Raw genomic sequence first — 18,065 nt, forward strand, 5'->3', positions numbered from 1 at the left:
AAAAACTGTAGCTATATGGAATGGAAGTTGTTTTCTGATTAAAATAATTGTGTTGAATCTAGAGGCATTAAGCCATGGCATTGTAAACATTCTTGTTTGGTTAGCATAACTAATGTTAACATTACAGGCTAGCTACTTCTGTGCAAATTATGTTTTTGCAGTTATCTTAAACACCTGGGAAAGTGTTTCTGGTAAAACTAAGTTTTCCTTCGACTTTGTTGCTGAAAGCTGAGTGCAGAGTGGATGGTTTAAGCATCACAAGAGACACCACTCCAGTGTTTACCCTACATTCATTTAACAGCAGTGGCCCACCATTCCAAAGTGAAAGGTGTGAAAATGCAGAGAATATTTTTAAATTCCTTTTCCTCTTAGTAATACTCTGACAGGAAATGGGTCTTCCCAAATGACATTCCCCTTTAACTACTCCTCATGGACAGAGTCAGATCACACTTAACTAAAAAAAACAACCTCTCAGAATGGCACATGACTGTATTCAGTGTATTTCCCTGGTTAGCCAAGCTGCATCCCTCACCAAGGGTCCTGAGGAGAACAAACTGCATCCCAAGTGCAAAGGGTCTCTCCTGCTCTTCTACTGACCTAGAGAGAAAAAAAGGGATGAAACCGGTGAAGAGTGCTCACAATACAACTACTACTTCACACAACTTCTTGTTTGTGTATTTTGTTTTGTACCGGGATGGGTCCATACATCAACCCTTACAAAATAGGTGTGTCTATACAGTGCACCTGGACAGTAATTAGACCCCTTGACCTTTTCCACATTTTGTTAAGTTACAGCCTTCTAAAATGGATGAAATAGTCCCCAGAGAATCTTGTTTCTCATGGTATGAGAGTCCTTTAGGTGCCTTTTGGCAAACTCCAAGCGGGCTGTCGTGCCTTTTACTGAAGAGTGGCTTCTGTCTGATTGGTGGAGGGCTTCAGAGATAGTTGTCCTTCTGGGAGGTTCTCCCATCTCCAAAAGAGGAACTCTGACAGAGTGACCATCGGGTTGTTGATCACCTCCATGAACAAGGCCCTTCTTCCTCGATTGCTCAGTATGGCCGGGCGGCCAGATCTAGGAAGAGTCTTGGTGGTTCCAAACTTCTTCCATTTAAAAATGATGGAGGCTACTCTGTTCTTGGGGACTGTCAATGCTGCAGACATTTTTTGTTAACCTTCCCCAGATCTGCGCCTCGACATAATCCTGTCTCAGAGCGCTATGGATAATTCCTTTGACCTCATGGCTTGGTTTTTGCTCTGACATGCACCGTCAACTGTGGGACCTTATATAGACAGGTGTGTGCCTTTCCAAATCATGTACAATCAATTGAATTTACCACAGGTGGACTTCAATCAAGTTGTAGAAACATCAAGGATGATCAATGGAAACAGGATGCACCTGAGCTCAATTTCAGAGGGTCTGAATACTTATGTAAATAAGTTCTGTTTTTGTTATATTTTTGCTTTGTCATTATGGGGTATTGTGTGTAGATTGATGAGGAACAAAATGTATTTAAATCAATTTTAGAATAAGGCTGTAACGTAACAAAATGTGGAAAAAGTGAATGGGTCTGAATACTATCCGAATGCACTGCAAGTGTGCTTTCTTTTGGTCTATACCTGAGAGTGACGATAATGGCGGAGGGCTGAGCGCAGGCGGTGATGAGTGTGACGATGAAGAGGAAGATGAGGAAGGGGATGAGTGTGCTGCAGGTGCGGTCACATTTCCCAGACACGGCGTAGCCGTTCTCATTCAGGTAGGTCTTGACGATGACCAGCTGCAGCTGGTTGCCCTGGCCGTTGGAGGAGGGGGTGATGACCTGTCTGCTCTGGACACACGCACAGTCTGCGTAGTTCCGGATCTGAGAAAGGGAGGGACACAAAGCATCACACTCAGCTCATCTTATTGTACTTTAGATGTGAACGTCTAGGGAGCAACTGTGCGTACCACTAGGAGAGTGTTATTCAAGTACTACCAATGTGGGCTGTACACTGTAAATAGATGCTTCACGAATGTTTGTTCTATGAACAGTTAGTGTGACGACCCTCCCACTCTGTCTGCTGTATTTCTCTTCGCTCTTGTTTTCCTTATTAGGATGCCGGTGGGCGGAGCCGGGAGGGTCGTCAGCGACATGGGACACCTGTTTGTTTTGGCACCTTTCAACACCCCACATTATCACATTTATGCATGCAAAAACTCACTTTCACTGCAGATTACCGATTACACACACATCATTGTATTTAGTTTACTTTATTAATAAATATATTTTGTTATTCCTCGTCTCCACGTTGTCTCCCTTTTGTTACAAACTTCGAGCCGGTTCGTGACAGTTAGCTATAACTAGGGCCTAACAGTGTAGTTTTTACTGGTTAAGTCACGGTGGCCAAGAATAACTCCTGGCCTTAGCTTTAATGCTCTCACACACACATATAACTCTGAATGTTGATCTGCCGATCGTTCAGCTCACTGTGTTTTAGGGACCACCCGTTGTGGACATCTCACTGCAGACATTTTTCACACGATTCCACACGTAAAATCGGTGAGCACTTGGTTTGCAAACTACGTTCAGAGGTGCTAAGTACTCTTGGCCAGCAAACACTATTGATGTGTCTGAGCCCTTAGGGTTAGCTTTAGGTTGCAAAGTTGTGTAACTTTCCCCAAATTCTCAGAAATCCTATTTGGAAAATTTCTGGAATTTAGAGGGAATAAGTAGGAAATCCAGGAAAACCTGTTACCATTAAGTTAACATTTTGCAATCCTACTGTCGTGACTCACTCCTTTGCTGTCGTTGCCCACACTGCTACAGCCTGCCAGGCAGGGGTTAAAGTATGTGATGCCATCAGAACCACAGACCGGCGCATACTCATGGATCTTACAGCCACAGTTCACGTTACACCCTCCAGTCAGGTTACGATGGGTCATGGTCAGAGTAGGACTGAGGAGAGGGAGAGAGATATATTATTTATAGAGACAGAGTATAGGGAAGGAGAGGGAGATGAAGGGGGAGAGTATAGGAAGAGGGAGATAAAGCAAGAGGTGGTGAGAGAGAAAGGGAGAGGGATGACCAAAATACCCTTAGAGGAAAATGTCCATCACAGCTTTATCCGAAGACTGATTAAACATAATATTAAGTCAGACTATCTTACCGTGCTGCTATTCAAATCGGCACATTTACACTGACATTTCCCAGAACAAGGGCACTTATACAGTGGGGCAAAAAAGTATTGTCAGCCACCAATTGTGCAAGTTCTCCCACTTAAAAAGATGAGGCCTGTAATTTTCATCATAGGTACACTTCAACAATGACAGACAAAATGAGAAAAAAAATCCAGAAAATCACATTGTAGGATTTTTAATGACTTTATTTGCACGAACATAACGCTTTACCAAAGTAAAAAAAAATAAAAATGGCATTCCCTAACGGAAAAATGCAATGACACACTACAACACGTCAATCGGGTCTCGTTAGCTCATGCTTGACTTTGCCCACATCCTTGCTTGTTCTGCCCTCTATGCCTAATTTTCTCCCACTAAACAATACAGATGAAGTACAGCATCTTGGGTTAGTAATACATATCTATGCTGTTACTTTCTGGGCCCCATTATGTTATCTAGTGGGCTTATTTGGTTAGTTTTTCCTGAAATATACAATCTGCAAACAGCAAGACAGTTGGCGCAGATCTAAGAAGCTAATGTTAGCTAGCTAAATTAGAATGTGTGACTAAAACCAGTGCGACAAGCATTTGGCTGCATAAACGTTTTCTGTCATCGGCACATGCAATTTGAAGTTGAAATCTAGCCAATATATTTTATATTGAATAACTGTGTAATGTATATGTGCTTTCTGTAAGACAAGCTTGTGCTTGTCATAACCACAGAGGTGTCATCAAGTGTTTGTTTACATGACCTTCGACTGTTGTAAACGCTGTAGTAAATCTACTCAAGACAAATGCTGACACCTAGTGGTACCTTTTTGAATGGCATGCTACTGCATTTCAATGCTTATTTGTTAACGGTGTAGTTTCAGATTTACCTTGAGACAAAGTTTAATTCGTCAGTCAGATACCGCTTGTGGTAGTTTAGCACAAACACTTTTGCATACTTCTTATCCACTTCCATCGATATACACATTTTTACATGGTCCCCAGGAAGGTAAAATAAACAAGGGTTGTATTTATAGAGGATACATAGTTTCTTCATGTTAAACCACAAATAAAATGTTCTTAAATAAATCATCATAATTTAGAGTATCTTGTTAATCCTTTTGAGCACAATGTGTCAATTTGTCTGTCTTTTATTCCACCTCTAAAAAACTATATAAATCGGCAGATATCGGTAATCAGTGACTTTTGCCTTCCTAAAATCAGTACCGGACCCAAAAATCGCATATCGATCAGCCTCAAATTCTAGATAACAGTTTCATACATCAAAGTTGTTCAGTCTGGTGACAGCCACAGGGGCCTTCTGCCTTTATCATGACCTTCACCACAAATGCATACACACTGCTGAGTGTACAAACAAACATTGCTTAATTCTTTGATATTGTTTTTTGGAGGCTGGAATGTTTGCAGAGAAAGAATCAAAAGATTCAGAGAGGGATATTGAGTGAAGGAAAGAAAGGAGGGCGGTCTGCATCTTACCCGGTGGTGTATGGAATGTTGATGCCTCCCAGGTTGATGCTCTCACATCCCACTATGAACAGAGTAGAGAAGCAGAGCAGAGAGACTCCACTACAGATCATGGCCAGCTTGGCTGACTCTCTGGCTCCCAACTTCAGCTTCTTAATGATGTAGCCCCCCAGGACTATCCCCACCCCAGCACTGGGCACGATGATCACACCTGGGCCAGCACAAGAAAGATGGTCAATGGTGTTCTCTAGAACGGAAAGATTAGATCACGGCAATCTGTTTCACATTTACACGTATACAATTCTACAACAGAATTTACTTCAGCCTTCTGTTCACTTACAAACTCACCATCCAAAGTACACATGACAGAGTAGATACTCCTTTCTAGGGGAGTGGTGAGGGAGCTTTAAGACACCTCCTCAAATAAAGGGGGCATCTGGGACATGGTCAAGTAGTGAGTAGTGAGTGCGAGTCCCAGACGGAGGTGCTTGTGAGGAATGGGAAGGCTCGGACTTCTATTTGATCTATGTGGTGAAGCTAGAGGTAATTTAGATCCAACAGACCTGTATTCCAAGCTATGCGCTTCAGATTGCAACTCTAGTACAGTTAGAGGGATGTTAGAGGGGCGCCTTGACCCGCGTAGATGCTAGGGGGCGCCTTGACCCGCGTAGATGCTAGGGGGCGCCTTGACCCGCGTAGATGCTAGGGGGCGCCTTTACCCGCGTAGATGCTAGGGGGCGCCTGCTAGGGGGCGCCTTTACCCGCGTAGATGCTAGGGGGCGCCTTTACCCGCGTAGATGCTAGGGGCGCCTTTACCCGCGTAGATGCTAGGGGCGCCTTTACCCGCGTAGATGCTAGGGGCGCCTTTACCCGCGTAGATGCTAGGGGGCGCCTTTACCCGCGTAGATGCTAGGGGGCGCCTTTACCCGCGTAGATGCTAGGGGGCGCCTTTACCCGCGTAGATGCTAGGGGGCGCCTTTACCCGCGTAGATGCTAGGGGGCGCTTTACCCGCGTTGCTAGGGGGCGCCTTTACCCGCGTAGATGCTAGGGGGGCCCTTTACCCGCGTAGATGCTAGGGGGCGCCTTTACCCGAGATGCTAGGGGCGCCTTTACCCGCGTAGATGCTAGGGGGCGCCTTTACCCGCGTACTAGGGGGCGCCTTTACCGCGTAGATGCTAGGGGGCGCCTTTACCCGCGTAGATGCTAGGGGGCGCCTTTACCCGCGTAGATGCTAGGGGCGCCTTTATAGATGCTAGGGGGCGCCTTTACCCGCGTAGATGCTAGGGGGCGCCTTTACCAGCGTAGATGCTAGGGGCGCCTTTACCCGCGTAGATGCTAGGGGGCGCCTTTACCCGCGTAGATGCTAGGGGGCGCCTTTACCCGCGTAGATGCTAGGGGGCGCCTTTACCCGCGTAGATGCTAGGGGGCGCCTTTACCCGCGTAGATGCTAGGGGGGCGCCTTTACCCGCGTAGATGCTAGGGGCCGCCTTTACCCGCGTAGATGCTAGGGGCGCCTTTACCCGCGTAGATGCTAGGGGCGCCTTTACCCGCGTAGATGCTAGGGGGCGCCTTTACCCGCGTAGATGCTAGGGGCGCCTTTACCCGCGTAGATGCTAGGGGGCGCCTTTACCCGCGTAGATGCTAGGGGGCGCCTTTACCCGCGTAGATGCTAGGGGGCGCCTTTACCCGCGTAGATGCTAGGGGCGCCTTTACCCGCGTAGATGCTAGGGGCGCCTTTACCCGCGTAGATGCTAGGGGGCGCCTTTACCCGCGTAGATGCTAGGGGCGCCTTTACCCGAGATGCTAGGGGCGCCTTTACCCGCGTAGATGCTAGGGGCGCCTTTACCCGCGTAGATGCTAGGGGCGCCTTTACCCGCGTAGATGCTAGGGGGCGCCTTTACCCGCGTAGATGCTAGGGGCGCCTTTACCCGCGTAGATGCTAGGGGGCGCCTTTACCCGCGTAGATGCTAGGGGCGCCTTTACCCGCGTAGATGCTAGGGGGCGCCTTTACCCGCGTAGATGCTAGGGGCGCCTTTACCCGCGTAGATGCTAGGGGGCGCCTTTACCCGCGTAGATGCTAGGGGGCGCCTTTACCCGCGTAGATGCTAGGGGCGCCTTTACCCGCGTAGATGCTAGGGGGCGCCTTTACCCGCGTAGATGCTAGGGGGCGCCTTTACCCGCGTAGATGCTAGGGGGCGCCTTTACCCGCGTAGATGCTAGGGGCGCCTTTACCCGCGTAGATGCTAGGGGGCGCCTTTACCCGCGTAGATGCTAGGGGGCGCCTTTACCCGCGTAGATGCTAGGGGCGCCTTTACCCGCGTAGATGCTAGGGGGCGCCTTTACCCGCGTAGATGCTAGGGGGCGCCTTGCTAGGGGGCGCCTTTACCCGCGTAGATGCTAGGGGCGCCTTTACCCGCGTAGATGCTAGGGGGCGCCTTTACCCGCGTAGATGCTAGGGGCGCCTTTACCCGCGTAGATGCTAGGGGGCGCCTTTGCTACCCGCGTAGATGCTAGGGGGCGCCTTTACCCGCGTAGATGCTAGGGGCGCCTTTACCCGCGTAGATGCTAGGGGCGCCTTTACCCGCGTAGATGCTAGGGGGCGCCTTTACCCGCGTAGATGCTAGGGGGCGCCTTTACCCGCGTAGATGCTAGGGGGCGCCTTTACCCGCGTAGATGCTAGGGGCGCCTTTACCCGCGTAGATGCTAGGGGGCGCCTTTACCCGCGTAGATGCTAGGGGGCGCCTTTACCCGCGTAGATGCTAGGGGCGCCTTTACCCGATGCTAGGGGGCGCCTTTACCCGCGTAGATGCTAGGGGCGCCTTTACCCGCGTAGATGCTAGGGGGCGCCTTTACCCGCGTAGATGCTAGGGGGCGCCTTTACCCGCGTAGATGCTAGGGGCGCCTTTACCCGCGTAGATGCTAGGGGCGCCTTTACCCGCGTAGATGCTAGGGGGCGCCTTTACCCGCGTAGATGCTAGGGGGCGCCTTTACCCGCGTAGATGCTAGGGGCTAGGGGATGCGCCTTTACCCGCGTAGATGCTAGGGGGCGCCTTTACCCGCGTAGATGCTAGGGGCGCCTTTACCCGCGTAGATGCTAGGGGCGCCTTTACCCGCGTAGATGCTAGGGGCCGCCTTTACCCGCGTAGATGCTAGGGGCGCCTTTACCTGTGTAGATACTAGCGCTGGACGCTGGGATGCCGAATTGCGACTCTATGAACTTTGGTATGAAGGTGATGAAGGCGGTGACGATGGCGCTCTCTGCAGTGTAGGACAGGCTCACAAACAGGAAGGTGACATTACTCAGGATCCTCACTGCAGCCTTAGGCAGCTCTACACAGGGACAGGGAGGGAGAGAAAGAGAAGGAGTGGGAAAGAGAAAAAGAGAAAACACAGCACATTAGCTAAATGAGCATCACAGACAGACTCAAAGGCTGAAGGTCCAATTATATTATGGAGTTATCCTAGGGCACATCTGCTCACCAGGAAGACAAAGGATTATGTATAATGTAATTCACTTCCTATTCAGATTACGCATCACCTTAAAAGGAACTACATTTCACCTGCCCAGATTAGTATGAAACACCATACAGTAGTAGCTTAATGAAGTGGACTTTATTAGAACATTAAAAAAAAGTGGCAATGAGCTTTGATTATTGTGTAATAAAAATGTTTGTGTGACAGCAGTTCAGCTCCAGCTATATATTATATAGCTGTATATAGCAGACTGTGGCAGCAACAAACCATGCCGAGCGCTGATAGACTATCATCAGTAATAGTATGAGAGGCAAGAGTCATTAAGATAACCCTGCTTCTAATAATAGCCTCAGTGAGCACCCCAAATTGCACCCTAGCCTAGCTATATATAGTGCACTTCATTTGACAAGGGCACATAGGGCTGTTCAATTCTGGTCCTGGATGGCTGAAACACTTTGTTTCTACCTGGTAGTTAATTGCACTCACCTGGTGTCCCAGGTCTGAATTAGTCCCTGATTAGAAGGAGAGGATGAAAACAGTGTTTCAGACCAGGATGAACAGCCCTGACGCAGAGAATTGGGTGCCATTTGGAACGCATCTGCTTTCTGTATAGCATACCTTTGATGTCTTTCCCAAAGCCCATGGACGATGTAACCGTCTGGCTCTTGCTGTTGGTCTTCTCCTTGGTGATCTCATCATCACTGGACACGTTGTCCAGGCTGATCTTTTTCCTCTTCTTCTTCTTCTTGTTTCTGGGAGGCAGCTTTTTGGGGAAGGTGAACATGGGGAAGATGACCAGCAGCATAGCGACAGAACAGAGCAGGAATCCGCTCCACCTGAGAGAGCAGGGAGGGTTTAGCTTAGGCCCTATATTAGTTACAAAATTAAATGTATGTTCAGTGTAATGTACAGTATTTATTATGTATACAACTGTGTCTAAGACAATCTATCCTATTATCTGCACTGAGTTCAATAGCACATTCCCACAACATACAAACCCCACATTAAACACACCATGGAACACTACAATAGTAATATGCATTTCAAAGTCAGACACCATTTGACAAGCTAACATGTACATTTCTAATATATCCAATCGTATTTACATATGGCAACCAAACATGGAAATGGCTAATATCTTTATTTAATCTCATAATTTAACATATTCAGTGAAAAGTCTGGAACATTACCAGTTGCCAATAAAACGAGGGTCGCTCTGATCTATGTTGACCACAGTCTTGGGGTCTACGTAGAAGCCAATGAGAACTCCTCCTAGCAGGTACCCAGCAGCCGGACCCAGGGCTCCCATCACATACATGACAGCTGCAGAGGGAAACAGGCGTGAGGCATCAGGACAAATGGACATGTAAATGAATGGGTTAGAAGAGCATGGGTGCTAAGAGAATGGATCAACAGAACGGAGAATCAAGAGCATGGGTGCGAAGAGAATGGATCAACAGAACGGAGAATCAAGAGCATGGGTGCGTCCAATGGCACCATAGTCCCGATATAGGGCTCTGGTCAAGAGGAGTGAACTATGATCAAAGGTAGTGAACTATAAGGAATAGGGTGCAATTTGGGGCGGAAGCCTATGTTCTACCCCTGACTCAGTCATGTGAAGCATCTAAGGGTATTTTCACAGATGGTCCTCTTTAAATAACTGATCTCGGTGAACTCTTGGGGGAGAAAAAAAAAAAACGAAATAACTCAGTTATCTTTGTATTCAAAACTGCCGTTGCCTTTGAATGAAGACTCAACTCTTATTTTTGTGGACAGAGTCCTCTTTGTATTAAACATCTCTAAACATAGCAAGGAACCAAGATCTTTTTCCAACATGCAGGTTTTTACAAAGTGCAGGACAAGCCATTCAATCAGAATGTGTTATTGGACAGCTAGATATATGTACTTACATTTTGGAAGCTAATAAAATGAGACATGATAATTGTAATCAGAATATACAGTCGTGGCCAAAGGTCTTTCAAAGTCTGCTGCCTCAGTTTGTATGATGGCAATTTGCATATACTCCAGAATGTTATGAAGAGTGATCAGATGAATTGCAATTAATTGCAAAGTCCCTCTTTGCCATGCAAAGGAACTGAAACCCCCAAAAACATTTCCACTGCATTTCAGCCCTGCCACAAAAGGACCAGCTGACATTATGTCAGTGATTCTGTCGTTAACACAGGCTTGAGTGTTGACGAGGACAAGGCTGGAGATCACTCTGTCATGCTGATTCAGTTCAAAAAACAGACAAAAAGGAGGGTTATGCTTGGAATCATTGTTTTCTCTGTCAATCATGGTTACGGAAACACGTGCCGTCATCATTGCTTTGTACAAAAAGGGCTTCACAGGCAAGGATATTGCTGCCAGTAAGATTTCACCTAAATCAACCATTTATCGGATCATCAAGAACTTCAAGGAGAGCTGTTCAATTGTTGTGAAGAAGGCTTCAGGGCGCCCAAGAAAGTCCAGCAAACGCCAGGACCGTCTTCTAAAGTTGATTCAGCTGTGGGATCGGGGCACCACCAGTACAGAGCTTGCTCAGGAATGGCAGCAGGCAGGTGAGAGTGCATCTGCACGCACAGTGAGGTGAAGACTTTTGGAAAATGGCCTGGTGTCAAGAAGGGCAGCAAAGAAGCCACTTCTCTCCAGGAAAAACATCAGGGACAGACTGATATTCTGCAAAAGGTACAGAGATTGGGCTGCTGAGGACTGGGGTAAAGTCATTTTCTCTGATGAATCCCCTTTCCGATTGTTTGGGGCAACCGGAAAAAAAGCTTGTCAGGAGAAGACAAGGTGAGCGCTACCATCAGTCCTGTGTCATGCCAACAGTAAAGCATCCTGAGATTATTCATGTGTGGGGTTGCTTCTCAGCCAAGGAAGTTTGGCTCACTCATAATTTTGCCTAAGAACACGGCCATGATTAAAGAATGTTACCAACATGTCCTCCGAGAGCAACTTCTCCCAACCATCCAGGAACAGTTTGGTGACGAACAATGCCTTTTCCAGCATGATGGAGCACCTTGCCATAAGGCAAAAGTGATAAGTGGCTCGGGGAACAAAACAGCCATATTTTGGGTCCATAGCCAGGAAACTCCTCAGACCTTAATTCCATTGAGAACTTGTGGTCAATCCTCAAGAGGCGGGTGGACAAACAAAGACTCACAAATTCTGACAAACTCCAAGCGTTGATTATGCAGGAATGGGCTGCCATCAGTCAGGATGTGAAGTTAATTGACAGCATGCCAGGCCGGATTGCAGAGGTCTTGAAAAAGGGTCAACACTGCAAATATTGACTCTTTGCATCAACTTCATGTAATTGTCAATAAAAGCCTTTGACACTTGTGATATGCTTGTAATTATACTTCAGTATTCCATAGTAAAATCTGACAAAAATATCTATCGACACTGAAGCAGCAAACTTTGTGAAAATGTATATTTGTCATTCAACTTTTGGCCACGACTGTACTATTAACATGTACATTTGACTGGTAACAGAATAGCAATAGAATAACTGCAGAATAAATAATGCTGTAATTGAACATTGTACACCCTAGGTAGGCTACAGCACCTTTAAGAGCTACAATAGGGTACAAAATCTGTTGTGATTCTCACTAAATATTTAATCAATAAACAGCTTATGAAGCTCACAGCCTATAGATCACATATTTCAAGCAAATAATCTTAACTAAAAACACACATTTTGGAATTTCTGTGCATCCTTGACAATCGCTAATCCATATCCAAATACAGCACATATTTTTTATTCCCGTGAACCACCACATCTTCGCTCTTTTGAGGGGTCATGGCAGGGGAAATTGTGTTGCAGTAGTCTAGTGTGTGCTGCAGGACTAATGACAAGCAAACCTGGGGAACCCATATTCTCTATGTAGTGCACTACTTTTGACCCTCTGGTCAAAAGTAGTCCACTATGTAGGGAATAGGGTGCCATTTGGGACACAGGCCAGGCATTCTCTTACTGCATCCAGCAGTTCACGCCCACTTGAAACAAAACTGCTGAATGTCATCATCCCATCATGAACCAAGTAGTCTTCTCCCTGACTCAGTGTCAACAAACATGTGATGCGTGGGTTCACTCATACCCCACAGTCCCTGTGATCTTATCCGCAGGGCTGCCGGGTTTAGGGTCATGAAATAATGTGTGGATGAAGGGCAGGTGGGTTGAACAAAGAAAACAATACTGTTAAAAAAAATCCAGAAATGTATCATTCTTGTGCAATTTATATCTAGAGGCTATATTAAGGTTTTTCCTTTCATTATTTTAGTCTATCTGCAATAGTACATAAGCCTGCTTTAGGGACTAACTGTTCACGCGCCAAATAGCCTACACGCCAATCACCAAATGCTTTTGAGAACAGGCAGAACAAGTCAACTTCGATCCACAGTGTAATTCAATAAGAGATTGGCTGCAAAATTGAGAGTTGAAAATAAAGAGAAAGGGAGGGCTAGAAAAGTCATGTTTGGGAAATATTTGGTGAAGTGGTAAAAGCAAATGATAGCAGTGCCGGTCGGTTATGTTATGTGATGATGGTTAGACACTATTCGAGTCACAAGAAGGTGACTTCAAATATGGCACGTCAAGGCAACTGCAGTCTACTGTTTAGATGGGTTAAATGTAATAGCCTAACTGAAATCTGGACACTGACTAGGTCTATATCCTCTTATACAGCCTAATATAATATGAACTTCTGCAGGATTAAGCATTTCTTGCAGTAAAATTATACACCAAATGGACATTTTTACTTAGGAAAAGGAGATGAGAAATATGATTGAGAGAATGAATGTACGGTTAGGGACCGTCTGTAAAGATGCTATCTTTATCAGCGTCAAAAGGTGATAGTATGTCAACATCAAAGTATGCAATCCAAGCCAAACTGAAATCTTATCATGAACATGTTGGGTCGTTTTCACTGCTTTTAAAATTTCCTTTTACCGGTCAATCCGATGTCATTTGGAAATTTTGCACTTTAGAGCTTTCCCATTTTTGGGGGGTTATTGCATTTTCTCCCCAGTCCCCAAATGCCTGCTGCAAGAGAGAAGCAGAGATGAAAGAGCATTTTACCGATGTCAATGTCAACTAGATTTATTACATTATTCTGATGAGCATTAGTTTATTTAATCTTCTAGGGCAGTAATGACAGAAGCGGCATGTATCTAATTAGAGAAATAGCCTACCAAAATGTTGCAAATAAGCATAAAAATATATATTTTTAATTAGGGTTAAAAGAAATCCTGCAATCCCTGAAAATATTGCATGTCTTCACACCCCAGACTTAGCCCAATACTTGACGGAAGCACCATTTGTATCCATTACGGCTATGAATAATTTTAAATAATATTCTACTAACTTTGCACAACTCTTAGGGCAATATTTATCCATTGTTTTTGCCAAAATTGCTGAAGCTCAGTGAATTTGTTTTACTGAGTTTCCAATCATTGATGGACAGCAATATTCAAACCCACACAAGAACACTCAACACCTTTTGGAAAATCCATTCTGCTGATAGCATTGAAAATAATGTAATTGTCCTGCTAAAAACACATCCATCTCGGGGTTAACTTTTCAAAAGACTGAGGGGGTTTTCCTCTAACTTTGTACCTGGGTTTTGCTCCTTTCATATTTATTTTGACCCCTGACAAAATCCCCGATCCCTGCTGGTGACGAGCATACAGTACCCATAACATGATGCTGCCACAACAACACACAGGGTTTCATTGTGTTGTGTGGTATTGGATGTAGCCCAAGCTTGTAGGTTTTTACATTTAGGCCAAAAAGTTAATTTCTTTGCCATGTCTTGCAGTATTACTTAACAGCGTTGTTGCAGTGGATTTGGAATGGCTTTTAATTTTTTTTTTTTAACACAGGCTTTAGTTCTTTTCACTTTGTCCTACAGGCGGGTAATTTGGAGTGGATGGATTTTTCTTCAATTTAAATCTTTGGGCAGGTTGCCTAAGTGGTTTTTCAGGATGCCTAAATCCAAACAATGAAATAAAAAATGAAGTTGGGATTGAAAAACACTCAACTTAAACAGCTAAAACCAGACAAAGTATGTAGGAAAGATAATGTGCCTATATATTTTTTTCATAATATAATATTTGAGAACTAACAAATCACCAAAATAAAAGCTAGACAGTCAATGAGAATTAAATTCCAAAAACAAATGAATTGAACAGTATTTATTGTGTTATTATGTTTGAGCAAAAAACTAAAAACACAGTATTAGCCATGGCAAAACACAGAACATAACATTTCTCTCAGCTCCATGCCAGAATATGTAGAACCCAAGGAAAATCAGCTTTAAAAATGCAACATTTTTTCCACAGCTGAATAGCAAACTGTGTAGAATTGAAGGATAAGCTTAAAAACGGAAACATCTCTACACCGTCAAGATGGGGGCCTCTAAAATGTTGCTGAGCCGACCGTGCAAATTGCCACTCCCACCACCCAAGCCACTTTGTAAATGTGGAGTAAATTATGTACATTGGTAGAAGAAAAAAATAATTTGAAGACTGTGCAAGAGGTGTGCAGACTTTCAATAGGTACTGTAGTTCTTCCAGTGCATTGGCCATCTTAGTCACGTCCGGTTTCAGTAAGCTTATTGAGGTCAAAATGAAAACATCAATCTAAAAAAGATTACCTACTGTTTCCAACCAAAACAGTGTTACAGGGAGCTATCAGCTACAACCCATCAACAATTTAAAATCAAATTCAGTTTTCGTATCAATCCACAAACTCACCAAAAATGTTTTTTTTTAATAAAAGATCAACATTATGAAAAGGTATGACCGTCTTTCTGCGAGAGGGACATGCTGCTGACTACTCAGCATGTGGATCGGACGGCCGGCTCATACCGAGGGGAGAATGAACAGAACGCTAGGCTCCCTCTGCTGCAACCACACTATCCGCCCATTTTCATTGACCTGCTAGACTAGGGACAATGGAGAACACACATCACTGGCTGATTCACAGCACCCACCAGGCAGTCTGCAGCTGGGCTTGTGTGTGCGTGGAGCAATACAGTTCAACAGAGCGCAAGGCGATGGCAAGCGACCCCGTTCACCAACTGCTCTTCTGTCCGTCACCGAGACCAGGGGAGATTCAGAGACATGTACGGGTTTTGAACTGGTTGTACTGTACTGATTGTGTCTAATTTACTTTCAATGGGGAACAACAGACTGGTGAACTAGCTTGTCATTCAGTCCATAATTACCATTAATGGGCTTTGCGCCTTTCATATTTATGGATTTGCCTAATTACATATTGTAACGGTCAGATGAAAACCTCTCCAAAACAGAAAACACTGCCATATTTTCCTATTAACCAAAATACAATTATGACAATTCAGAAGCTATTTTGAATACATTTTCTTGGTCCTAGAGTCATGTACTGTTCAGATTACATTGGGGGAAGTTACTGCTTTCAATACATGTAAAAGAAAGGGCAAATATGGAGTTACAAGGTTATCAGGCAGCAAAAATATGTTCTTTGTCTCTACAGCCTTGAGTACATGAGCTCAGATGAGTTCAATTAGGTGTGTTACTGTCCTGTACACAAAAGAGATTGATGCAGGAGTAATAATGGGCCAGGGCTGTACGTTACAGGAAAGTGACACGGACCTCAACCTGGCAGCTGGACCAATTTGGACCGCGTGACCTTGCTAGAGCGAGGGAGACACAGGCAGCAGGGACATGCACAACTAAATGTCGGTTAACTTCATCATCAAGGCAACCTGCTGACATAGCACCGTCTTCTTACAATTTTCCAAACAACCTGCTCTCTTTCCCACAGACAAGGCCAGCCCATCACACCAACTGATACAGAACTGCCTGTATGACCCACGTAAGGTTTTACATCACAGCCTGCCAGGAGGACTCATCTTGAACAAACCTCAAAAGTCAAAGCATAAGCCTACAGTGCCTTCAGAAAGTATTCACAACCCTTGATTTAATTGTAATTTTTTGTCAACGATCTACACAAAACTGTTACTGAGGTTATAGTTGTAAATTTTAAAAAAAACTTTTTTTGAAGGTTTAAAAATCTATAGCAAGACTTGAAAATGGATATCTAGCAGTGATCAAACACCAACTTGACAGCTAGAGCTAATAGATCTTGACTACATAAATATTCAGACCCTTGAGTCAATACATGTTAAAATCCCCCTTGGCAGAGATTTCAGCAGAGAGTCTTTCTGGGTAAGTCTCTTATGAGCTTTGCACACCTGGATTGCACATTATTCTTTAAATAATTATTCAAAGTCTGTCAAGTTGTTTGTTGATCATTGCCAGAGCCATTTATGTCTTGCCATAGATTTTTAAGCCGCTTTAAGTCAAAACTATAACTTAGCCACTCACATTCAATGTCAACATGGTAAGCAAGTGTAGATTTGTGTAGATTTTAGATTTCCAGTGTAGATTTGAGCTTGTGTTTTAGGTTATTGTCCTGCTGAAAAGGTGAATTTGTCTCCCAGTATCTGTTGGAAAGCAGACAACCAGGTTGTTCTCTAGGATTTTGCCTGTGCTTAGCTCTATTCTGTTTCATCCTTAACAACTCCATAGTCCTTGCCGATGACAAGCATACCCGTAACATGATGCAGCCACCACCATGCTTGAAAATATGAAGAGTGGTACTCAGTGATGTGTTCTATTGGAAGTGCCCCAACCATAAAGCTTTGTATCCAGGACAAAGTTAATTTATTTTCCACAGTTTTAGTGCCTTATTGCAAACAGGATGCACGTTTTGGAATATTTGAAAAATTCTGTACAGGTGTCCTTTTCACTGTCATTTAGGTCAGTATTGTGGAGTAACTACAATGTTTATCCATCCTCAGTTTCTCCTATCACAGCCATTAAAACTGTTTTAAAGTCACCATTGATTGGCTTCATGGTGAAATCTCTGAGCGGTTGCCTTAATCTCCGGCAACAGAGTTAGGAAGGACGCCTGTATCTTTGTAGCGACTGGGTGTATTGATACACCATCCAAAGTATAATTAACTTCAGCATGCTCAAAGGGATATTCAATATCTGTTTTTTAAATTACTTTATCAATAGGTTCCCTTTGCAAGGTATTGGAAAACCTCGCTGGTCTTTGTGGTTGAATCTGTGTTTGAAATTCACTGCTCGACCTTACAGATAATTGTATGTATGTGTGGGTTACAGAGATGGAGTTATTCAGAAATCAATGTTAAAAACACTTTTTGCACAGAGAGTGAGTTCATGCAACATATTACTTAACTTGTTAGCACATTTTTACTCCTGAACTTATTTTCTCGCCCCCTGACCATCCACTCAAGAAAGAAATTGGCTCGAGCTTGTATCTAGTTGATGATCCCTGGTATAGGTCTACTGTTAGACATGCATGCTTCATACATAGTCACGTACCATGAACAAATGTCAGCCTAGGCCTACACAGTGCAATTGAAAATCAAAATAGCTTTATGTACAGTGCCTAGTGAGGTCTATACATCCCTTGCGGTTGTCACATTTTGCTGCCCTAAAATGAATTAGTTCATGTAAAAAAAATAAACCAAAAAATATTTGTTGTGTATGTCTTCACACCCCAGAGATAATACTTGGTGTAAGTGCCTTTGGCAGCCGTTACAGCCAAATCATTTTGAATAAGATTCTACCAACTCTGCACAACTCTTATGGCAACATACTGTTTATCCATTGTTTTGTCAATTTCTCAAGCTCAGTAAATTTGGTTGCCAATCATTGATGGACAGCCATATTCAATCAAACCTCGTCTCTGATTTAAGCAGATTGAAGTCAGAACTGAGGTTGGACCACTCATGAACACTCAACACATCTTGGAAAACCATTCTGGTGTGTCTTTAGCTAGATAACCAATGTTCTTTCACAGACTAAGAGAGTGCAGCATTTAAGTATTGTGGTGGCAGCATTATGTTATGGGTATGCTTGTCGGCAGCTGGTGAGTTTGTCGGGA

The 18,065-nt window shown here is 44.4% G+C and overlaps 1 protein-coding gene across 3 annotated transcripts in view; it reads right to left on the bottom strand.

The window, feature by feature from the left end:
- The window catches only part of LOC112226979 (solute carrier organic anion transporter family member 5A1), a 31,273-nt gene that overhangs the window by 3,243 nt on the left and 9,965 nt on the right, over nt 1–18,065 (bottom strand). For all 3 annotated transcript variants that reach the window (XM_024391722.2, XM_024391720.2, XM_024391721.2), the window contains exons 3-9: nt 9,292–9,424; nt 8,720–8,937; nt 7,793–7,957; nt 4,639–4,837; nt 2,774–2,933; nt 1,618–1,859; nt 533–597 (exon numbers count right to left, since the gene is read on the bottom strand). In XM_024391722.2, coding sequence (XP_024247490.1) covers nt 533–597; nt 1,618–1,859; nt 2,774–2,933; nt 4,639–4,837; nt 7,793–7,957; nt 8,720–8,937; nt 9,292–9,424 — 1,182 coding nt within the window. The remainder of the gene's footprint in view (nt 1–532; nt 598–1,617; nt 1,860–2,773; nt 2,934–4,638; nt 4,838–7,792; nt 7,958–8,719; nt 8,938–9,291; nt 9,425–18,065) is intronic.

The sequence above is a fragment of the Oncorhynchus tshawytscha genome, linkage group LG28 (assembly GCF_018296145.1).
Source record: "Oncorhynchus tshawytscha isolate Ot180627B linkage group LG28, Otsh_v2.0, whole genome shotgun sequence".
NCBI lineage: Eukaryota > Metazoa > Chordata > Actinopteri > Salmoniformes > Salmonidae > Oncorhynchus > Oncorhynchus tshawytscha.